This window comes from Bombus pyrosoma, linkage group LG15 (assembly GCF_014825855.1).
Source record: "Bombus pyrosoma isolate SC7728 linkage group LG15, ASM1482585v1, whole genome shotgun sequence".
NCBI lineage: Eukaryota > Metazoa > Arthropoda > Insecta > Hymenoptera > Apidae > Bombus > Bombus pyrosoma.
In genome coordinates, this window is record NC_057784.1 from 4,390,005 (window position 1) to 4,414,636 (window position 24,632).

The 24,632-nt window shown below is 34.1% G+C and overlaps 4 protein-coding genes across 6 annotated transcripts in view; 2 read left to right on the forward strand and 2 right to left on the reverse strand.

Moving 5' to 3' along the window:
- The first annotated feature begins 154 nt into the window (after positions 1-154).
- LOC122575421 (pantothenate kinase 3) lies at positions 155-4,303 on the forward strand. 3 transcript variants are annotated; one of them, XM_043744305.1, is made up of 10 exons: positions 155-622; positions 1,508-1,685; positions 2,173-2,351; positions 2,430-2,603; positions 2,695-2,862; positions 2,948-3,024; positions 3,102-3,278; positions 3,375-3,510; positions 3,582-3,695; positions 3,775-4,303. In XM_043744305.1, exons 2-10 carry the CDS (start codon positions 1,544-1,546, stop codon positions 3,826-3,828), a joined length of 1,221 nt encoding a protein of 406 aa, XP_043600240.1. In that variant the 5' UTR covers positions 155-622; positions 1,508-1,543; the 3' UTR covers positions 3,829-4,303. The 3 variants fall into 3 exon arrangements, with proteins under 3 accessions (XP_043600240.1, XP_043600243.1, XP_043600242.1); XM_043744308.1 differs by having other exon boundaries at positions 156-622; positions 1,508-1,670; XM_043744307.1 differs by lacking the exon at positions 155-622 and adding an exon at positions 794-814.
- Positions 4,304-5,038: 735 nt separating this feature from the next.
- LOC122575418 (dynein regulatory complex subunit 4) lies at positions 5,039-7,498 on the forward strand. Its single transcript, XM_043744298.1, has 8 exons — positions 5,039-5,382; positions 5,464-5,675; positions 5,746-6,007; positions 6,076-6,336; positions 6,395-6,562; positions 6,632-6,718; positions 6,813-7,022; positions 7,179-7,498. Exons 1-8 carry the CDS (start codon positions 5,380-5,382, stop codon positions 7,392-7,394), a joined length of 1,419 nt encoding a protein of 472 aa, XP_043600233.1. The 5' UTR covers positions 5,039-5,379; the 3' UTR covers positions 7,395-7,498.
- Positions 7,499-7,547: 49 nt separating this feature from the next.
- LOC122575423 (galactoside 2-alpha-L-fucosyltransferase Sec1-like) lies at positions 7,548-11,537 on the reverse strand. Its single transcript, XM_043744309.1, has 3 exons — positions 11,173-11,537; positions 9,875-10,498; positions 7,548-9,810 (listed from the first exon to the last, which is right to left on the reverse strand). Exons 2-3 carry the CDS (start codon positions 10,336-10,338, stop codon positions 9,270-9,272), a joined length of 1,005 nt encoding a protein of 334 aa, XP_043600244.1. The 5' UTR covers positions 10,339-10,498; positions 11,173-11,537; the 3' UTR covers positions 7,548-9,269.
- Positions 11,538-16,627: 5,090 nt separating this feature from the next.
- Positions 16,628-24,632, reverse strand: part of LOC122575890 (organic cation transporter protein-like) — a 28,466-nt gene continuing 20,461 nt past the window's right edge. Inside the window, exon 9 of the mRNA XM_043745379.1 lies at positions 16,628-17,038. Within this exon, the coding sequence (XP_043601314.1) occupies positions 16,630-17,038 (409 nt within the window). The 3' untranslated portion in view covers positions 16,628-16,629. The remainder of the gene's footprint in view (positions 17,039-24,632) is intronic.

Below are 24,632 nucleotides of genomic sequence, written 5' to 3' on the forward strand. Positions count from 1 at the left end.
AGAGAGAGAGAGAGAGAGAGAGAGAGAAAGTACTAGTGTAGTTTACAAGTTTATAATAAAGTACTAGTGTAGTTTACAAGCTAATGCGATGTACCGATGTGCGATACTTACGATGCAGATTTTAGTAACATGGATTTATGACGTCAGTAATCTGATGTTACACGTGGGCGTGGGGATAAAAGAAATTAATATTAAACAGTTTTACGGCTTCACGTACGTGATACATTATTACGTAGATCGTACATTGTATCTTGCTCTGAAAATTTGAAAGGCAAATAAGGGTTAAAGGAAGGAGTACAAAAACTATTTTTCAAGATAGTATTAACCAACAGCTATCACGCGATATTGCTAAACCTAGATAAACAGTGATTGTGATGCAAGTTTTATGAAATTCTATAAATTGAATAGCATGTCTAACAATTTAAATAGTTTCAGTGAAACTACGACAAGTTATAAGTCAATATTATAATAGTGCTAGTTCATTAATGAAACAAAATTACTATTCAATAATAAAATAATCAGGTGATCCTGTCAACCTAAAATTTGATCATTAAAAATTAGACAATTTCTTAACAAATTTCCTTATGAAAAAATTAATTGTTGTTTGAAATGGCGTCTCCAGGTAGGTATTACTCATTTTTCACGTCTTTGACTTTTACTTAGTGCTATTACGTGTAATACCGTACGCGATACAGTTATAATTTTCTATCGCTTTGTTTAGCGTTAGTCAACATTGAGGTAGTGATTGTATTTTGTTCTTTTTCGTCTCTGGTCTCTCGTGTTTTAATTAGCCAATGGTCAATATCCATTCAGTGTTAGTATGATACTGCATTTTTTCTGGAATTTAATATAGACTCGTCCTTCATAATTTCGTAAATATACATTATCTTATACATATATTTGCGTATATAAACCGCGATTATAATTCGTATATAATTCGTGATTTAAGATTGTCAGAAGTATCAGTAGCATTACTTCGCAAATACTATTAAAAATTTTTTATAATTCAAAATTAATTAATTAATTAACTGTATAAATATTGATTTAATAGCAATACTGTACACATTAATCTATCATTTTAATAATATATATGTCAATATAATTATTAATTTTTATTTGGCGTATTTGAAGCGGTTCTTTGTTAACCGAATGTATACAATAATAAAGTCATAGAAAAATTTAATTTTTATGAATATAGTAGAGTTACAGTGTAATAAGTTACATGTAAATGTAAATCGAAACTGTTTAGAACATCTGTTGAAATGTATATTTTTGATATCATCAGTTTGAATGCAGTATAAAGCACTTTTAGATGTAATATATTCATGTTTTTAATTCATGTATAATTCGAGTAATATTTAATATTTGATACAGCAGAGAATGTGAATAGATTTTATAATTTTTTTAATTTACTAATTCATGAGGAATGTTTAATAATTCAGAAAATAACTATGTCTTATATAATTGTTTTATATAATTATTGATATAATTTTTTTGTAACTTTCAGTCAAGGAATTAGATATTATATTAAAAAGAACTGTAAATGACTCGAAGAACAGTAATGAGTCCTCAAACTTATAAAAATCATATTACAACAGAAGCTATGGCATCTAATGGTTATACTGATTCTGAGACTCCAGTCAAGGAGTCCAAAAACCATTCATCACCTTGTGAGTTATTCAAGTGTATGTGTGCTTAGAGTAGCCATTTTTATTCTTTTATTATTATTATTGTTATAATATTATTATACATGAGGGTATCACTTTGAAATGATTGATTAATAATTATTATTGATTATATGAAAATATCTTAAATAATAATTGCAATTTAAAGTGATCCTCTTATATGCATATATTGCTTATGTATGCTTATGATTTGATTTCCTCATTATTATATTTTTATATTTTAATGTTTATGTCTTTGTAATTATATTTGTATTTTTTAAATTTATTTGTGCCGTAATATTATGGAAGCCTATTTGCATCTGTAATCTGTTACTGTGTACATAAATATATGTGTATATTGTGTGCTTTATATATTATTTACGTTATATACAAATTAATATATTCTTGCAATAGTTGCATTTCATTTGATTATGCATTATTTAAATATTTCTGATCTTTGTACTTTTTCAAATTAAGGGCATTTAAATAATGGTTTTTATGTTTTTAGCAATGCCATGGTTTGGTATGGATATAGGAGGTACATTATCCAAATTGGTATATTTTGAACCTAAAGATATTACAAGAGATGAAGCAGATGCAGAAGTTGAGACTTTAAAAAATATTCGACGATATCTAACTAAAAATTCAGCATATGGGAAAACAGGTCATAGAGACACACACTTACAAGTATGTTTCATGTAATTATTTCTTAAATAATCCATTCAACACATTCTTACAAAAATATGTTATGTTATTCTATTACAGATGGATAATGTTTGTATCAGAGGTAGACATGGTACATTACATTTTATTAGATTTCCTACAAGTGAGATGGGAAATTTCTTAGCGTTAGCAAGGTCTAAAGGCATGGCAAATCTTGTCACAACAGTTTGTGCTACTGGTGGTGGAGCATATAAATTTGAAAAAAATTTTAAACAAGTGAGATATTTATCTCTTTATATTCTAATATAGCTTAATATATAATACATACACAGTATAAATCTGAATAATGTGTACATTGTTTCTGTAGGAAGTAAATATGAATTTAGCAAAATTTGATGAATTAGATAGTTTAATACGTGGTATGCTCTACATAGAAACAACAAATCCACACGAATGTTATTACTGGTCACACCCTACGGATGATAGTAAATGTCAGAAGGTTCCCTATGACTTTTCTGAGCCCTACCCGTTTTTGGTATGTTAGATTCTTTAGAATATTAAGCTGAAAATTATTTATATATATTATATGTACATATTTTATATATGAATAATTTTTATAGCTTGTAAATATAGGGTCAGGAGTAAGCATATTAGCAGTTTATGGGCCAGAAAATTATAAAAGAATATCTGGTACTAGGTATGTATCCCTTTTATAATAATATAAAAATATGTACTATTGAATTATATTTTAATTGAATTTGTTTTCATATTTAGTTTAGGTGGTGGCACATTTTTAGGATTATGTTGTTTACTAACTGGATGCAACACTTTCGAAGAGGCAATAGAATTAGCAACTGGAGGTGATAATACTAGAGTAGATAAATTAGTTAAGGATATTTATGGTGGGGATTATGGTCCATTTGGTCTTCCTGGTGATCTTGTTGCAAGCAGGTAGTATTTTTAATAACTAAATAAATGTCATTTTTGGTCTTGTGCTTTTATAGTTCACTTTGTATTTAATGCGTATTATTTTAATTATACGTACAGTTTTGGACAGATGAATTCTAAAGATCGACGGAATGCAGTTAGCAAACAAGATCTCGCACGCGCAACACTTGTTACCATTACAAACAATATTGGTTCTATCGCGCGTATGTGTGCCGTCAATGAAAAAATTGAAAGGGTAAAAAATATTCATAATTAATGTATCTATCATACTTAATTTTTAATAGTAACATTATCTGGTAATTTTAGGTAGTATTTGTAGGAAATTTTCTTAGAGTAAATCCTATATCAATGAAACTTCTGGCCTACGCTATGGATTATTGGTCTAAAGGAACGATGAAAGCTTTGTTTTTAGAGCATGAGGTTATATATGAAATAGTCTTATATAAGCTTGAAGAATTTAAAAGAATGTATTTATATCCTTTTTCTTTTCTAATTGTAGGGTTATTTTGGTGCAGTAGGATGCCTACTTCAATTTAAGGGTGAAGCAAACTAATATTATAGAAAGACGGATAATATATATAGCATTCCATTTGATATTCTAACTCAAATGAATCTTTTCATGAGGGTGGTTATGTAATTATTTAATATAATTATTTATTTTTATTATGTAATATCAACATTCTCAGGTAGTATTGTATATGTTGTATATGCAATGTTACATCAAATTTTAATAATGGTATAAACTTAAGGTCAGGATTGTATTATCTTGAAATGTGACTATATTTATTAATGAATGAGCACAGTATAATTATACACAATATAATCATTTTAAAACGCGTTACATGATTATTACATAAAGACCTAATGTGGGCACAAACCTTGCACGAGTTTGTATAAGAAGATTCAATGGACCAAAACGCATACAATTTACCACGCAATATTCTTTGTATAAGTAAAATGAGTCTACCTCATATTTTACTTTCTAAATGTTTATGTAAATACATATATACCCAAATTCTTACAAACACGGCATGATATTTATTATTATTGATATTATACGATTTTTCAATTGTTCACAATTATGACAAAAAAAAAATTGCAAGAAAGAAATTGCATTAATGAGTACTTAATATGTATTATTACTAATGACTTCATTATTGATACATTTTTATTTTTATCATTAAAGAAGTATAAAATTGTACGTGATCTATGATGATAATGGTTAAAATTAATACAAAGTATATTGGTTAGTGGTGACATTTATAGGTTATTTACATGCATTTTTTAGTTATTTGAAAACTACATTGAGTAATGTGCATTCATTGTTATTAAATATTAACGCGTTATACATACAGTGCTTCAATATGTAGACACAGCATATTGTTACACACTTTTTAATAGAATAATTTATAATGTGATAAGCAATAGAAAGATAAAATACCTAGTGTCACAATATTTGTACTATAGCACTATAAAAAAATGTTTTTTCTAAAAACATATTTTATGATATGTTTAACGTTATAGCCAACATTTATATGAATTTACAAATACAAAAAAGAGAACAAATTTGTTTATAAGCTTATTTTTATGGAATAGAAACAAATGTAATTTTCTTATATCAATAAATAATTCCTTATTGAGCCCGATATATTAGGAGCTTTAAGCTATTATTGTAAAATATTGTTTCGATTATGTTAAATACATTTGCATGCATTTAATGTGTTTTTATATTGTTTCATTTATATACAATAAAATTATATGGTTAATGAGTAATAAAACAGTATTTTCCTTATTATTATATTATAAAATCGTACATATTCTGCATGTATCATTGACGCTATAAAATTTTGGTTACTTAGCAACTAATCTGACAAAACACTGTATAACTTCACGTTGGAATTATGTAGTTGTCTGTACGTTTATTAATGAAATTATAAAATAAAGATCGATATTTTAAAGTAATAATTGATATTGGTATACTTTATCATCTATTTTTATAAATTTTTATTGATAATCATCGAAATTGATGACAAGATAGATATCCATTTTCCTGATATCCAATTCTCGTGATACTTTATTCTTCTGATTTTAATTTTTTATAAAAATGGTGAGTCTTTAAATTTTTGATTGCAAACATTTAATCAACAAAATCTGAATTATTCATATATAAATTATTTTACTTTTATAGGGACCTAAAAAAGCAAAAGTACCTGCTACTGTTGATGGTGTAGATACGTCGAAAATGAATAGAGAACAATTAGAAGTTTATGCACACAAGATACTTGAAGAAATGGAGCGTGAACGAGAGGAAAGAAATTTTTTTCAACTTGAAAGAGATAAGATTAGAACTTTTTGGGAAATTACAAGACATCAATTAGATGAAGCGCAGGCAACTGTCAGGTATTTTTCTACATTTGATTGTAAATTTAATGTTAATGAAATTAATTGATGCGTATATGTGTTTTTAAAGAAATAAAGAACATGAAAAAGAAGAATTATCAGAAAAACATGAAGCAGAGCTCAAATTATATAAACAGAAAGTAAAACATTTAATGTATGAGCATCAAACTAATTTGTCGGAAACTAAAGCTGAACATATGGTTGCTCTTAAAATGGCCCAAGATGATCATACTCTTCAAGAAAATGAATTGATTAAAGATAAGAGAGAATTAAAAAGATTGCAAAAAGAACAAGATTTGGCTCATATAAATGAAATAAAGGCATTAAAATTGGTACGAAAAAAATATCATATACCTTTTGTTATTATTAAGCATTTTGTAAATTGAAATTTACTATTTAGCAACATGCAGAAGAAACAGATAAGCTGATAAAACAGTTTGAAACTGAAGCCCAAGAATTGGAACAAAAATATGAACAAAAGTTGACGAGTCAATATGAATCCCTTACTTTAAAACATAGAATGGAAATAACTGAAGTAGAAGAAAGAAAAAATACACAAATTGCAAATTTGATAAAAAACCATGAAGTTGCATTTGCAGAAATGAAAACTTATTATAATGACATTACTCTTAACAATTTGTCTTTGATAAAGAGTATGAAGGTATAATTAATTAAAAAGCAAGTTAGTCATATATATAATAATATTGTTGGATTTGTAGGACCAAATGGATGAAATGAGAAGTAATGAAGAGCGTATGAAAAAACAAGTACGAGAGTTAACTATAGAAAATAAAAAATATTCTACTGATATAAAGTCATATGAAGAATCCTTAGCAAATTACACTCGCCAACTTGCAAATTATGGTAAAGATAAACAAAACTTAATTGTAAGTATTTAAAATTTTGTCAGATATATTATGTGGGTTATTTTTTATCCAAGACCTTGATTCTTTAAGAGTACTAAAAAAAGATTAGTAACAGCTACAAAAGAGTTAGAGAACTTAAAATGGGAAAACGAAGTATTAGAAGTACGTTTTGAAAAGGTAAATAAAAACATATATATTCCTTTCTAAATAAAATTACACTCATTGTGAAGTCATTACAACTTAAATTGAAAAGTCATGTTTTTTTGTTTAGTGTCAGTCTGAAAGAAACGAATTACATTCAAGATTTGTCTCAGCAATACTTGAGCTCCAACAGAAGACAGGTTTAAAGAACATTCTTTTAGAAAAGAAACTTGAGAAACTATCGGATTTATTAGAACAGCGTGAAGCACAGATCAGCGAAGTACTTACTGCTGCTCAACTAGATCCAATGGCCGTTATTAATGCTAATAAAAAATTAGAGGTTTGTAATTTTCTTTCTTTTCTTTTTTACATAAATGTTCCTTCATGCAGAATATTCTTTATGCCCCCTCCTCTTTTTTTATATGCAAATGTCTTTTGTCTGCAGGGTATGCTCTTTTTTCCTCTTTTTATGTAAATGTTTTTCCTTCTTCTTCAGAATCTATTGAATAGAAAAAACAGTGCCATACAAGATCTACAATATGAATTAGCAAAAGTTTGCAAAGCGCATGACGATTTACTTCGAACGTATGAAACTAAATTACAAGAATATGGGATTCCAAAGAGTGAACTTGGCTTTCAACCATTGAGAGTAAAAGGAATACCTACAAAGTTAGGAATGGGGCCAGCTGGTCTTGTTACATTAAATCACTAGTCTACTAAGATTTTAATTTTTTTATTTTTGACTGATCATACAGTACACTTTCACTAACAATTAGTGAAATGTAAAGATAATAAAATCAGATTAATGCAGAAAAATTCAAGCAATTTCTGATGCAGAATGTTTTTATTTTGTGAAACAAGTAAGTTTTAGAACGCATCTGCTTTATTTTTTTTTATAAATTACATAAAATTATCACAGAATGTACAGAGTAGATCATATTGGTGCCTGATAGTTGTATACTTGTACAATTCCATCTGTTCTATTATTTACTTAATTTCGTTATCATTTATTTCAATTGTAAATCATCATGCATCTCCATAGTACATTTTTTTATAATTATTTAACAATTAACAGGCACAATTATACTGAAGATGCTTTATATATATATATATATATATATATGTATGTATATATATATGGATGTATATATATATATAGATTTTTATATAGATATTATAACATATATAGACATAGACACATTTACTATTCTAATTTACAAAATATTATAAATCGAATATATCAGGTCACGTGGTTAATAAGATTCAAACACTTATATATGTGTATATATAAGTATATATATGTATATATACATATATATATTGGGTTTATGTAAAATACCTTTCCTTCAAATCTATTGATTTTTTCTGTTTCAAAAACATTTGACTATTACGTGAAGAAATAAATAATTCATTGTTATTTTTTTTTATGTTTTGTATAGTTATAATCTTATTATGTATGTATATACGCATACACGTATAAGTGAATGCATATACTTTTTTGTACAGACATACAATTATATATGTATGTATACATATATATTTTTATATATGTATGTATATTAAGAATTTGGCACAATAAGAAATAGAATCACAGTTGAAATCATTGTACATCATAAGAGCTATGGTTTGTTAATACATATTTCCTTTTTTCTACATTTGCAAATCTGATTGTAACTTTCTTCACACTTGAAAGTCATCTTAAATATAATATATATAATGCAATATAACTATATCTTATTTTTGGTTGCTTATGTTATATCACGAAATAAATAATTAAGAGATCATGATTTTAGAAATAATAGTATAGACACCCAATAATTTCATTGCTTAAATTCGACCACCGTAAAGTCTTCTTGCAGATTTTTAGATTAGTCTCAGTTCATTGGTTCATCGTGTCAAAAGAATATTGAATCTATTTAATTTCTCAGAGCCGCATGAATCATAGATAGTAAAAAAAATAAGCATCTGTTTTAATTTTAGACATTAGTGGTCCATTGTTCCATTGTATGTATATATCCCTCTTCTATGTATATTAGATTCTTATATATTCTTCAAAGTATACTACTATTAAAGGTGCATGGATTGCTAACATTTTCATTCCATAGTGCCATAATTAAGTGGAAAACTATGCATACTGTTTCTAAATATATAATTTGCCAGCGTTATAGTTATACTATTTTGATAAAAATTTTGTAAAATATAACGCTACACTTTCATTTGGGTTTTTAGAAATTGTTGAAAAGATATGAGTATGCAATAAACCTTTTAATGACAAACTTTGCCTTTTGTGATAAATATCTATATGCTGCTTTTTTACTATATTGGAATAATAAATAAAAATGTTGGATGTTATATTTAAGAAAAACGCTCTTCTAAGGAATTGTAAGCAATAAGCAAAACGTTCGTGCTAATAAAAAAATGTTATAGAAAATTTTGTAGCAATTTTAATTTTGAAAGAAATATAGATAATATAATCTTCGCATTATAAAATTGAACGAAATAACTTTGTATAAAAAGTATTTTCAATAAAATATTTGTACATGATTAGTTTTAATTTGAGATCCATAGGATAATTTTTGATTTTTGTTCAACTCATTATCTTCCAGTTTGGCAAAACTTCAGCAATTAATGTAGAAAAGTATGTCGTTACATTATATACAACGGTTTCACCAGCAGCTAGAATTGCGCCAAACGAACCGTATGTACCATAATCTATAATACTGTGATTACATGCTGATAAAACTGCAAGATCTTTGCCTGGACCTCTTGCATTCATATCAGACACGAATTTGATTCTATGTCTTTTACTATTCAAATTATACTTGCACCAAACTATATTATCGCTAGTTACTACAAAAACTACATTACGATACTTGCCAATAAAGTAATCCATTGCCGCGAAATAATAGCTGACTGGTGCAGGTCTAATCTTTAATTTTTGCCATAAGTAATCCACATAATCTGTTCTTCGTATATGTATGCTTACAAATGTTGGTTCAGACAAATTAAATTCCTCTGCCACCTCTTTCAATACTTTTTCTGCATAAGCTCTTAAATTTGGCTTGAATGTAAATTCTCTTCGTACATCATCCAACCACACCAGAATAAGAGACCAATAGGCTGCATGTCTGTGGATTAAAAACATTAAAAACATAAAATATCAGTTGTGACAAAAGAAATAAAATAGCCTACCTTGGTATAATGATATTCTGTTCTGTACTGTTCCATTGTCCAAGAGAATTAACAACTTGACTAACATCTAAGTTACATCTTCCAATGTAACTGAGTGGTGGAATACTGAGATTTTCAAAGTATTCTTCAAGAGTTTTTAATATGCATCGTGGCATAAATGGTTCCAAGCCGGTCCTTCTTGCAGTAGCCCACACCGATACATATTCCCAGATCTGATTCCCAAGCCTACCACCTTGAACTGCAGAAACTATTCCAAACTTGGGACAAGGATTCCTCCACTCTGGTGGTATTCTGATATTCTTTAAGGTAGTGCGACAAAGAGCTTGTTCATATGTTGAAATCCTTATATGGCGGGCTGGTGGGTTGGATGTGTACATGGGAAACAGGAAGACATGGATGCCAAAGACCACTATCAGAGAAAGAACTATTGCACTTGCAAGTACATGCTGCTGAGCGTGACTCATTATCCTTATATATTCCTGTATGATGTAGTCACTACGTATGGCTCAATTCTTTTTCTATCTTCTACTGCTTTCTGATTATTTATTTTCTACTCTTCAACTTCCACTAGTCCGGCATTTCGTATCTACAGGTGTGCCATGTCCTTTGCTTTTCGTCGTACATCTTTGCAATGATAATATTATTTTTATTGAACAGTACATGTTACTTAATTGTAGATGATTACAAGATATGGATTGTGTAATTAATGATGATAGTAGAACTAATTGAAAAAAATGTTTATTTAAAAACGTTATGTAATGTTTTTAATCCAATTAACAAAAATATTGTTAGTATCTCGATTAGGATGTCAATAATTTTTCGTTCGGCTAGAAAATGATAGGTAACGTTATTAAGTAGTACACGTCGATGTTGGTCAGACAGTGAAAAGGACATGGCCTAGCATATTTTGTTTAAAAGCTGCTAATTTAGCAAGGTTTTATTGTACAAAGCACGATACATATAAATCAAAATTGTTTATTAATATTTGTTTATTTTGAATCTAATGGAATTATATTACATGTTATATATGATACTATAAGGTAGTAACAGGTGGTGAGCTTCAGATATTACACGAACTTTGTTATATATCTATATACAAGAGTAATATTTACTATTCATATAGCTACATACAGCATGTAAATGAAATTGCAAAGAAAAAAGATACTTACACTGAAGTGACAAAAAAATGGTTAAAACATATGATATATATAATTAAGTGTTAGAAACAATCGAATTACGTTCGATACTTGAATCGAACCATCTTAAATATAAGCGACGACATTTTAATATCCACTCACCTGTCGCATACAATGATTGACATTCAATTCGAAATGCACTACCATCCATAAGATTTACATTCACCACTTTTTTATTTCTATCACTCATGTTTTCCCGGCAAAATCGATGCGTATCTCGTGCATCAACGCTTGTTGCGTATCTACACGGGATGTTTAATATTCGCTGAAGTGTTACTTTTCTCGACGCGAATAATCACAGTACACGCATTTTTAATATTACGACGTTATTCTCGATATTTTTCGTAACGAATTTGTTCGGACAATTTGCTGAACGATTAACAATATTTAGTTCAAGTACAACTTGCATCCTTGGAACGAGGGATGTTGTCCCGATTGATGACGTCATGAGGAACTGTCACCGTCACCCCTGGATAGTACAGTCACAGACGAGTGAAAGGGTAGACTTATCACCTTATTGAATTTCGCATTTCATGCTCTAAAGTACCGATTGCGTAAAACATTGAGAAATTTTGATCACTGGATTTTTGCTATAAACTAATTTTTAATCTTTGTCATATTATATATTTTATTACAATTTGTAAATTTTCTCAACTTAATTCTAAATATATATGGTTATTCATCAATTACTTCTTAAATATATAAATCGTTTATATAATTAGTTTCTAATATTATGCTATAATATTACCTTCATTTATTTATTATTTTATTACTTACATTATTCTATTTAATAAGAGAGAGATCATTATATTCACTACACATGCTATAAAGCAATAATAATAAAAAAGATTAATGATAAATTATATGCAAAAATATTTATTTTAAACTGATAAATAAAATACAGACAAGAAAATGCTACTCCTCACAAGTATAATAAGTACCCACGGTCACTATGTTCGTTAAAAGGTCTGCTTATGTGAAAGGGAAGCCGTATCGCACCAGCCAATCAGCAGTCAGCTAGACGAAGTTTTGGCGCGGAATGCCATTATACTATTGAAAAACGTAATATCAAGATGTACCGTTCTTTCAAGTGTGTAATTTTGACTTGCATTGTTTTTGTTACTATTCTATTGTTTCCTATCGACTATTATCAGGTTTGTTTAAATAATACATCCTTACTTAGTGTTTTGTTACATACTGTTATAACGAATTCTTATAGCTTTTCGAATTTTCTCCATTCGTTTGTCGTCGATTATCTGTTTAAGTGTTATTGTTACTATTAGCTTATATCATATGCTTCTGAGACAGAGTTTGAGTTTGATTATTGCCTTATTCTGACATAATCCGTTCAGTTTTATACATTAATGCTAAATCTTTGATTATCTTCTATGCAGATCATTGCTTGACTATGGGGATGTCTTCGGAAAATAGTAACCTATAGATTTGATGACATTTGATATAAAACGTTTGGTAATGTTTGATTTATTTTAACAAAAATGGATGTACAGATACGTTTATATAATTTTTTGATTAATTCGAATTATAATATTCGACGCTTTGTTACAGATCTTTTTCTACCCTTTCCTTCTTCCAGGGGATTTGGTGATTCTTATTCAATGACAAGCTTCGCAATAACTTTTCTTTGGTCAACAACACCAATGATAACGTTTTTCGCATCTAACCGTGAGTCGCATGCATTTTTATTCCTTTAATCGCTCAATTATGTCGTAAGAGGAAAGGTCCGAATTGGCACGGTGACTAGTTGTATATTATATTAAAGTAGCGCGCAAAATTGAGATAGTGGAAATTTGTTTTGATCAACCAGCTGCATAGTTTTGGAGCAAATAGTTAATTAACGAGATAACAATAAGAGTATAATGCTAACATAATATGGTATTATAATATAAGTAATTGACATATAATCTTGAAAATTAGTTTATGTATATATGTAGTTAGAACATTCGTTAATTTGATATAATAGTCTACAATATAGTATATTGTGCGTATAATATGTTTAGTTTATAATATATTGTCCTATAATATGTTCGTAAAACGTTCATAAGTCGAAATTGTATAATGCGCCTGATTTCTATTTTAATAAAGACGAATTGTGAATGGGATAAGTTGGAGATGGTCGGTATAATAGGGAAGCACGGCGCTGATATTATACCATACCTCATCGGTGTTATAGGAAATACTCGATGGTTGTTGGTAGAACAGATCCCACCCTAATCTAATCAACTCTTAATTCTCATACTTCAGGTGGCGCTACTAACTCAATTTGAAATTCAAGCTACCCCTATCAACCCTTAATTAGAATTTTTACATCATGATCCAATATTGAAAGTCAAAACTTGGGGCTCTATGACAAGAAAAAGAAATCAACGAATCATCTTATCCATACTACAAAGTCCAATTCACTTAATTAACTTCCCCACTCACGTAACAACTCAATTCAATCACACCCCCTCTAACAATACCCATAAAGAAATACCTACTCTAACTACTCCTTCCTCTACATATATTTCCTGTTTAAATTCCAGATTGATTCTCTAAATATCGTTGTCAATGAAGGACGAAACGAAATTACCGTGAAATGCGATTATCGCGAAAGAGCCGCTAACACGAGTTCGAGGCGAATCGTTTATTAATTTCATTTGATATTGTAATTAGTTTTGTCATATCTTTGGAGTGTTTTCTTTCCATTTTCTATTAAAATTTCCAATTTAAAATCCCTATTTAAAAAACGATCAAGGGACAATCCTTTGAAATATCGACCATGAAGGAACACGGTGCAAGAACACAGTACGTCCGCGATCCAAAGACGAATCCCACAAAGAGAGTCAGAGTCTCGTGCGTGAGACTTCATCAAAACGCAGTCAACGGAGCGCACAACTCGGCGCCCCCGGTTGTCGTCGACAATAGGTCGCTCAATGCTACCTAATTCGCAACAATGGCCCCCGCGGCCATATATTAATGGTCCGTGCCCGTATATATTCGCCGGCTGGCATTATATTGTCCTGGAGGAGAGCGGGCATGCTCGCGCGCGTGTTGCCCCTCGTAGGTGAGAGCGTGTGGCACGCACACTCCTACGGGTTCCGCTTTGTCAGCTCGGAAGCAGAACGGGCCGGACGTGTACGGGACCGGGGGCAGATGCGACTCAATTTCGTGGATGACAAATCGGGCCCGTAACGTTGTCAGGCGACGATTAAAGGGCGCGGCCCCCGGCCGATTTAATGGCGCCCGTGATTTCGATTAGCTTCACGAATAGACCGGTTTATGAATACTATTATCTATAGGATTCATCGGATTCTTATGGTTGTAGGTTTTTCGAAACGAGATAGATCGATTGGATGATCAGAGATTTTTCAGAGAGATTTTTTTTATTGAAATTTTCAACACTATAACTTGCCAAGTTTCTACTTTATCACGATATCAGGGTATTCTAAGAGCTAAATGCAAAACTTCCAAATTCGAAGTCGATCCAATATCCCTACACAGTTTTCTTAAAATTATCTCATCTTCATATACAATGCGAGTATTATCTTTTCGTAATAAACGTATCAAAAGTTTCCATGTGATTTTGCTGGGACGAATATCAGAAACGAATTTGATGGTGGAAAAATCGTAAGGTCAGCGGTTGATCGGAGCCGATGAAGCGGTTTATAAAGAGCAGCCAGGCGGCTCGTTGACGGAAGCTAATTCCATCGACGTGTAATTCGATTTCGAGACGGGGCGAGCCGCGCATTAATAAGCGAGCGGACACCGCGGGTGATCGTTCCGCGGCGGCGTGTGTGCGCGCGTACTCTCGTCCCGGGGAAATTAATGAATTTCGAATCGAACCACCGCGAGTAGTTAATTTTCGTGGAAGCCGCCGCGGAAGATGGCTACCTGCTTCGAGAACACGCTCGTTTAATGCCACCGGGTACTAATGGCGTTTCGATTGCCCTCCGACCAGTGGCGTAGCCACTTTCTCCTTCTTTAACGTAATAAAGTTGCTTCGCAATGGAATCTCTTCCAACAATCAGGATCTTCACACATATTTCCTTTTTGTTCCACATTATTTCGGTTTCAATTGAAACTCCGTGCTGTGGCCACACTGGTTCTCTTTTATCCCGACAAATAATAAGAAAAGAGAATAATAACAATTATAATAACAATCATGAAAGAATAACAATTAACTCCCACAACTTTCGCAAATAAACATTCCTTGTTTTTCTGTTTTATTTCATTTTCTGTCGAATTTTTGTTTCCAACATTTTTGTGAAAGTAAAGAATTTGGAAGACATCAGCTTTCGTAACTCGAGGGAAATTCCAACGGTTTTAAAGAAATCAAGGATCGATTTTTATTTCCAATTTCTGTAAAATTTTACATTCATGCGCTTCTTAGATTAGCTGTTGCAAATGTTGGTTCCAATTCTTCGTGATCTTTGATCTCGCGCAAGAGCACGCGAGAACTCACGGTGGGAAGTTGCGTTTCTGTAACACACTGTACGCGCAGGACATTAATCACAGTAGTAATTGAGATTTCCTCGGCGATTTCTTTTTGAAAGATTACAAGATTACTTTACCCTTCTTAAATGGAACGGCGCTATATTTGTTCCTTTAATATCGCACAAAGAATTAAAACAAGTTCAGCGATCAATCAAACGCAGCACGGTGTAATTTTTCTGTACTTTTAATATTATGCGGTCTTCTTCCTTTTTCTCCAATTTTTCAAGATGGAAATGACTCTCGTTATATCGAATCTTTATTTTAGATTTATCAGATATCTCAACTATACTCTTGTCACGATACTCTAAACTTTTAAGTTTATTAAATTTTCTTTAAACTTTAATTGCACGTTAATTAATCTATAAATTCCAAATTACTATGGAAATTCCCAATTACATTACGTTAAAATTATTTAACTTTCGCTCGTTCCTTGTGCCAATTTGACACACTTCTCCGATAAAAGAATATATTATTCTACCATTTATAGAACGATATTTTTGGACCTTTTTCACTTTGACGCGCGAATGAAATTCACTGCCTTTGAAGAAGAATTAGTGTGAACGCCTGTGTACGAAAAAGAGCAAAATGAATTATTTATCCTTTCACTTCATCGATGTTTCACCATCGTGTCAATTTTTTTTTTATTATTTAATTTGTGCTTTATAATTTGTCCAGCTGGACATTCGGTAAATTTGTCTAGCTTCGCGTCAATTTGACACACGAAAGACACATCGAGTTGCGAAATTTTATTTCACGTTAAACACGAAATATCTCTAAACTATTACAACTTTACATTTTACAAAAATCCACGATAGCTCGAGCATATAAAGACATCGAATAAAATAAAAATTCCCAATTACTCTCAATCTAGTAGAAACCAGCAAGTCTAAGTTCGAAATTACCAACGATCGTCCCAAGAGTAGACGAATTTCCAATAAAATAAAAAGCCTGCAATAATTTTCCACGTCGTATCATTTCCAAAAATAAGTAAATTCTCGTTCGACACCTTGTACGGTTCCTCTTTACCTAATTTCCAAAATAAACACGGTTCCTTCGTCTGATTCTTCACTGTGAAACGAACGAGCGCGCTTTCTTTGAAGATAGCTCGACTGGAAAAACCGAGCAGAGATCGGACATTTCCACAGAACTATCAGTGAACATACGGACGTTCTGGTTTCCCGTGGCGATACTTGACAAACGATGCCCCATAATGTCCCGGATAACAGGGCACCATTGACTCTGCCCATTGTCGTATGGGACATCGTCGAGCATCGGCCACCAGGCGGTCCCTGGCCACGGCCACTTACTTATTTTCCCCCATTGTTCTCGATCCTCGAATCCGCCCTTGTCCCTCTTCCACGTCCAACAGTTTTCACGCTCGATGTTTATGGCGCTTCGTTGAAACGGTGTCACGTTCCTTTCCCTCTTTGCCAGCCTCGGCTCTATTAACCGGTCAGGGTAGCCGGTCCTTTCTCTGTAATGAGATTATCTGCTGGTTACGACCTTGTCCATGCGAAATCCGAGTAAAATCAGCCATGGCTAAACTGCGCAGGTTGCAGGCCAGGTCTTAAGGCGAGGTCCTGTTCGAAAATTTAGATGAGATTTTGAATACCGGTGATGCGGATGAGCCTCAGAGGTTTGATATATAAGTTTAGGAACGATCGTGTACGAATCGAAAGTTTGCAATTTCATGTTCAAAGATTCTCACGAGTTTCGAATTTTTAAGTAGCGAGAGTTTATTAGCGTGGAAAGTTTCAGATGAGATCTTGGTCGTCTTGGTGACGGTTATATCGGTTACGGGGTGAATGTAAGTTCGGGAAGTTGTGAATCGGAAGTTTAGAATTCCAAGTTCACAGACTTTGAAGTTTCCAATTTTTAAGCGAGTGTATATCGCAGTTAGGATTGTTTAAGGATTCAGATGAGATCTTGATTGACACGTTGCCGATCGTTATATTGGTTACGGGGGTCAGTTCCAGTGCTAGCCGTTGAGGGCTGTACGTAGAAGAAGACTAATCGGAAATTACATATTTCCTCTGAACGTCTATTACTGCGTTCGAATTTTGGAATCAACGTTCGCTTGTTCTCAACGTAATGTTCACTCGACTACCTTTTTACAGATTATACGTATTGTACAATTAATCTTCCACAGAAGTACCTTTAAAATTGTTATCCTTCCTTCGTTACAATCTACCACCAACTTTCAAATCTTTTTACGCTATTTTCTCCATCGTCGAATTTTCCAAATCCTTTACATTTCAAAGAGAGATCCTCGATGATCTTCTCTCTTTCTCTTTTCGAATTACACAACAGCCAATATCAAGTCGAAGAATCTATAAACACACAAAAGTTAAAGTTTACCTACAATTTCACTGTTCCGCTTTAACGACTAAAATGCAGTCTCCGAAAGCGATTCGTGAGTTTCGTCGAATTCCACGTTTGACGAGACAACGGACGAAGGAATTTTAACAGCCGCTGAAAACACGTTTAACGCGATTTTACGCCGTTCAACCTTCCAGTGCTCGGCTCACGGTCGAAACGTCCATCGCGTCGGAATGTTAACAATCTTCTAACTACCGCCGGTTTTATACAATTCCATTATTGTTGAAACGTAGCTGAGGGCCATTTTATCAGAGGATATTGCGCGATTTCGCGTGTTTCCCCCCGTTAACGGAACCTTTCCAGACATTATCCACTTTTGTATTCGTACGACGTGGCGGCCATCAGGACCGTTTTACTGCTCGAAACGCACACGCTAAACGATCGTTTAGCTACGCGGCCTCCGCCAATTACATTATCTTCCTGTTATTAGAATATTCCACAGGGCCCGGGGTAATTTTAATGGCCACCTAATATCTGTGATCAACGAGGCTGTCGTTATTCTATTCGTCGGTCGTACGACGCTAGTTTTTCCATTCGATCGTTTTCACCCGATAGTAATCGCTCCTCATTTCCAGCTCGTTCCCGCTTGTTTCTCGTTGTCATTACGTTTGTTGCCGCAGGACCTTCCCTGTATCTTAACTATTCTTAACCGATTACGAGAAAATAGCGGAAAACGTGCGCGCGTATTCTACCGCGGTCACTTCCTGTTCTGAATTATCGAAGGATGGATGAAATAGCAGGGTCGTTAATAGATATTTATCCGCGAATTTTTATGCATTCGCGGGAAATTTGAAGGTGGAAAAATGCGCGTATAGATATATACTTTATTTTCTTGCCTCTCGGCCTTGAGAAGGTTGCGAAAGAACCAACGTGTAGTCTCTTTCTTGTGATGTTTATGATATTTTTCAAGATACCGAGCTGGCAAAATTCAGTAGGCGTTTTTATGTCGAGAACTTTTAAGGCGGAAGCTATCAAAATTGAAATTCTAAATGTCGGAGCGTTTAACTTACGATTCTGCTAGTTAGACGTTTTAAGCTTGTGTTTCTGTCACTTAGGATTCTCGCAGTTTCGCATCTATCGACGTCCGAGCTTTTATAGTTCGCTATTCTTGCACAACTTGTATAGAAATCTTCGAAGTCTTCAGTCTTGGTAATTCAAGACCTGGATAACTTCTAAGTAAACATCCTTCAAGGCAGAATCTTCGGAATCTGAGCTCACAAACTCGGGATATTTGTAGCTAGATTTTTCTAAAATCTAATTTAGAAATCGGAACATTTCCTGTTGAAGTAACTACTTGAAGAAAAGCTTTATTTATGTATATCCGTGACCTGGAGACTGCTATTAGGAGGAGAGGTGCATATTATTGTACCCTTGAATACACATTATGTTTTGGGTTGCAAGGTCTAGGAACAAAGGAACTAATAAACAGATTTCTATTTATGTTCCCTGTAGCCTCCAGCCAAAGCTATAAGGTTAACCTTTTTGGTAATGTCTTTTTGCTATAAATATATGAACGTGCTTCTTATCATTCAATTGTCTAGTAACACTAAAAGAGTATGTTTACTTAAGAGTTATATCATACTTTTCTATTACAAATTCATCTACTCGTTCTTCGATCAGTCAACCTCAACCTCATCATTTCCAAAATTTTCCTGAAAATGCTAAGGGCAGTGCTCTGTACATCTTGCATCTGTGACGCGAACAAACTCTTCAAAATCCTATTCACTAAACACTCTTTTTAGAAAAAAAAGGACGAAAAGAAAAACACATTTTCCATGATAGGATCGACGTATATTCCGAAAAATAAGACCATAGGTCGCGTAACAGAACTTTCCTAATTTCTCTCAGTTATCCGGTAAGAATCTTGGAAGGATCCCGTTTCCAGAGGCACGAAAAGCTAACGGTTCCCGAAACGCGAAAAACCTGGACAGATTTACAACCGGCTACCGAACGCGTGGACCTAAGAAGAGTCAAGAGAGATCCAGCCAGATCTGACTACATCCCCAACTGTATTATAGATCTTGCAAGGGAACGTTGACTAACGACGATCTCGATCGAAACGATCTCGAAACGCATAATTCGTTTTCGTTTTTCCATTTCGTTGTTGCCCGTTGGTCCAAGCAGACACCTGCAGACCCAGCGAGACCCGTTATGCTCATCGGACAGAGATTCCGGCTAATAAAGACATAATTCTAGGAGATAGAATCTACAGGGTTCGCGCGAGACCGCGGTGGCCATCTTTACGAGTCGAGTCCGATTCGAGAACAGATCGAATGTCGGGTTTGCTGGTTTCATGCATCTCTTTTTCTTTTTCTTTCTTCTTTTTCCCCCTTTCTTTTTCCTTCTCCCTGGAAAAAGCAACGCTTTCCTCGCGGGATTTATAGCCTCGTTAACGCGATCCCGCACTCGCGCGATGCTGTACAAGAAATTGATTATTAAACCGCGACCGCGTAGGTGAGCCTTTCTTGATCATTCTTTCCTTTCGTACAGGCTTCTCGTACAGTGTAATTCTATATCTACGGGAATGCAGACACGTTTTCTCGATTGTTCGATGGCCTGTGGCGGAAACGCGTTTAAGCGATTAAGGGCGTACCGTGTTTTGGCAGGGGATGTTGTCGAACTCTCGTCGTCAAAATTCTTAATTTCTGAATTTCTTTATATTTTATGTTATATTATATTTATATAACGATAAATACAGAAAACAAAAAAAGGTATTTGTCATGTAGATTGGAATCTTTTGGATTGGATCTTTCGGTTCACATCGTTGATGGTTTTGACGGTAGAAGGATTGTTATTGGAAATCGTCCATTTCTTTGGATAAATAGAGAAATACGGAGGAATTTCGAAGAGAATGATGTGAGAATGATGTTGGAATGGATTAGGTTATATAACGGAAATGCAAGCTGTGTCTGTGCAGTAGGGGAGGTGTTTGAAATATATATGATTTATCTTGGTCTTCTTTTTAGAAGAGTTTAGTAGATTCAAACTATTTCTTTCATGATTTAGTGGCGTATTATGTATAAACCGATAGATATTCATATTTCTTTAGGATTGCGATCATAAATTTTCAGACCATACCTTTCAAAAGTGAAGCTTTATAAATGCTGACAAATAAAAAACATTTTACTAAAATTAGATCTTACGAATGCCAGGAAACTTTTCGCTGCTGAAAAGATAAAACGAATCAGTTTTTAAGTGAACTTTCTTACAAAGAGAATTTACGAAGCAATTTTCTAGATCATTTTACGAACTTACTAAACTTTCTCATTAACTATTTTTTAAAATTGTATCTTATGTATACAACCTTTGTTGACAAACGATATACAAACCACGATAGTCCCAACAAATCTTCGAATTATTCAAAAAATTCGGAAGTCTGCTTTGCTTTAACTCAAACTTATTTAAAGCCAAGAAAGGGTCTGCAGAGAAACAGATAAAAGCGTTAGTCACGCGAAAGACAAGATTAAATATCTCAAATTTCAAAGTACAATTTTTCCACTCCTTAAACCGCGATCCTTTCAACGCATTTATTGGAGATCTTTTCAAACTTCCACTAAACAAAAAAAAAAAAGAACAAAAACAAAAACCGAGAAAGAATAGAAAGAGAAAAGATGGTGTAACGCAAGTGTCAAATTCGAGCTCGTTTGCCGTGGCAATTCCGCGCAAATCGCCGCGAAAACCCGCCAGGGAGAAAACAACCACGGCCGATGGTCCGCGGTCCAATCGCCCGCAAAATGGTCTCACATTCCGCACGCTAACAACAACTTGATGAAACGATTAAAAGCGTAACGAGGGCGTCGTCCCGCTCTTCCATCCCTTTTCATCTTCATATACCATTTCGCCGCTGATGGCTGTTGTTACGGTAGTGTGTGCATGGACCGCGCAAATTTCCACGCGAGAATTTTCCCGATTCGCATGTATGAACGGTCGCCGTCCCATGGGACGCGTCGCCAGCCTCGTTGACAGAGCGTTCCTTTGGGAACAGCCCTGATAAATCTGTCCAGCCGATGTTAACTGCGATTTCCGTGGACTGCCGCGCGAAAACCCCGCTCGATTATGCGAATTCAACCCTTAGTGGCTCTTTACGGAACTGTCGAGAATTTTAGGGAATTTTATGAAATTTCACGGAAATTTTGGATAAGGTGATTAAGTGATAAGAATCTTTAGAATTTGGGAAACTGCGCGGAAGACTTTTGTTGAATGAAATTACGCGCATTCACCCTTTACTGCTTCTTTTCTCATCTCTGTGTAACGTTGAAGAATTTTGGTAAATTTTATGAAATTCCCAGGGAATGCTACGTCTTGATTCTGTTAATTATTTCGCAATATTGTTAATTGAATATTGCCAATTCTCAACTACAGAAGTTTCATATTTCCTTTACCTTGCATCTCCTATTTCCTCTAATCTTTCGTCTTTCATTTTCTCCAATCCAGTGGCTCTGAAACCCTCGCTATTTTCTCAACCCCTTAAGAACACAAAAATAACAGAAACGATCCAAAAATAAGGAAAAAAAGAAAGAATCTAGATTCTGCGGGAAGGATAAATGAAAAGATATCGCGAAGAATCCCAAATTCAGCATCGAATCAACGCAATCACTGTGTCAATGTATCATTGCGGAGAGCCAAATTCCTGTAACAAGACCAAACGCGTTATTATTGTTACAAACAAGCCGGGGTTGCACGCAACCGAACCGCGAGTCATCAAAACCACCCATAACCGTATCCATCGCCACCGCCATTACGCGAAACGAGACGTGAGCGTCGCTCAAAACAGGATGTTAACCCGTCGACTTCCACCGAAAAGCTTTTCCCGTCGTGGCATTAAGATATCGACACGCTAATGTTCGTCCATTAAACGCTTACCAACCGGAAACGATTTAATCGTTCTCAGCCTTAGAAACAAGCTAAACGTGTTCCATCGTTCGTGTAATTCCATCATCTACGTGGTTATCATCGAGGTTGCTCTATAGCATGGAAATCACTCGTCATCGTTGAAGAAAACAATTTTTCCCATCAGGTTCGTTTTCCATCAGGGAGGCAACGTCGATCTCGTCGCCAACCGTCCCGACCGTATTAACATGGCGAACCGTGTGCGGGGGAGACTAGGCGCGATAAATAAACCCCGAGCCCATTGAAGTAAGTGGTTATGTTTTTAACACGTGCTTCAGACTAACAGTTCACCACCCGCGCCCCTTCAGCCCGGTATAAACCACAGGAGAACGCGCTTCGCCATCTCCATAAGCCACGTCTTTCCCAATGGCGTAGCCTGTCAAGATTTTGTATTTCATAATTCTTCACCATTTTTTGGTCGCATTCTCATGAATTTCTGAGTATTTCTTCGCAGCATCTATTCTATATTTTAGGTTCTTCGGATTTTTGTCGATTTACTGGCTTTGCGAACAGTTTTGGAAGCTTGTGTTTCATACTTTGGCCAATTTGGCAGTTTCCATGTTACACGTACTTAGGTTTCTCAAGATTTTTGTTAATCCGTTAGGTTTGCGAACATTTCTGGAAGTTTGTCTTTTATATTTGGCTTCTTTGGCCAATTCGGCAGTTTCTATATTATATTCAGCTTCCTTAAGATTTTTGCCAATTTTTATCGAGTTCGCCAACACTTTTGCAAGCTTATATTTTATAGGAACATCGGTATTTAACCTTCTTACGGTTTTTCTTAATTTATTGAGCTTCTAGACGTTTGGCAAGTGTGTATTCTACGCCTAGATTTACCGGGATGAAGATTCTGAGGAATTTGCGTTTTAGATTCGTCGATGAGTTAGTTTCGATGTTAGATAGATCGTTTCCGATTTGTTGATTTTATGAAAATTCTCAAGAGTTCGCGAGGAATTCGGGGTAGCTAGTACCTTTTGCAAAGACTCGATAAAGGCAGATTGGTGAAGCAGATGCCAGTGGATGTTTAAAGTATTTTGCAATGAAGAAATTTCAGATCCGTTGAAAAATCACGAAAATGGGAAGAATGCCGTAAACCTACAAAATTAATTTACAATTTTTACGACGACCAAGAGACCACATAACCAACATCCATAGCCCATTCTCCTGAAGGATCCACCATCGCGTCATTTCCCGGATCACAGGAAGCACTTCTACGCTACTGGTGTCCAAGCAGGGCCACAGAAGTGCTACGCGCGCGAACATCGAGCTGACAACGAAGAGTAAAAGAGACGAGCCAAAGTAAGAACGAAGAAGAAACGCGTATGAAGCGAGAAGAAAATGGAAGAATGGTGAAGGAAGAGGAAGAAAGGGACAAAGAGAGAGGTTCTCTCTCGTCGAGATGGGAGATGCGCCGACATAACCGATAAATAACAACGGCAACGAGCCTGTCAGACCCTTGTTAAACCATCGTGCACACGCTCGCTCAGCCTAGCACGCACGCATTCACGCATTAGAATACGTTTTAACACATCCCTCTCGTTCTTCGTCTTTCCTCCTCGTTTATTCGAGAGAGAAGGGCGTCTAGATGTTTGCCCCTCGGGGGTTGAGACGCCATTGACGAATATTACTACGGTCCTTGGACCGCGAGCAAATGCTAATTAATTCCACTTCTTCGCCGCAATTAGCATCCGTGCTTGGGGATGGGATTGATCGTTCAGCTGGCTGCAACCTTTTTTCAATTGGATTTTTTAAACGTGCGATTTATTTATGGCTCATGTATATTGTTTTGGAAGAATCGG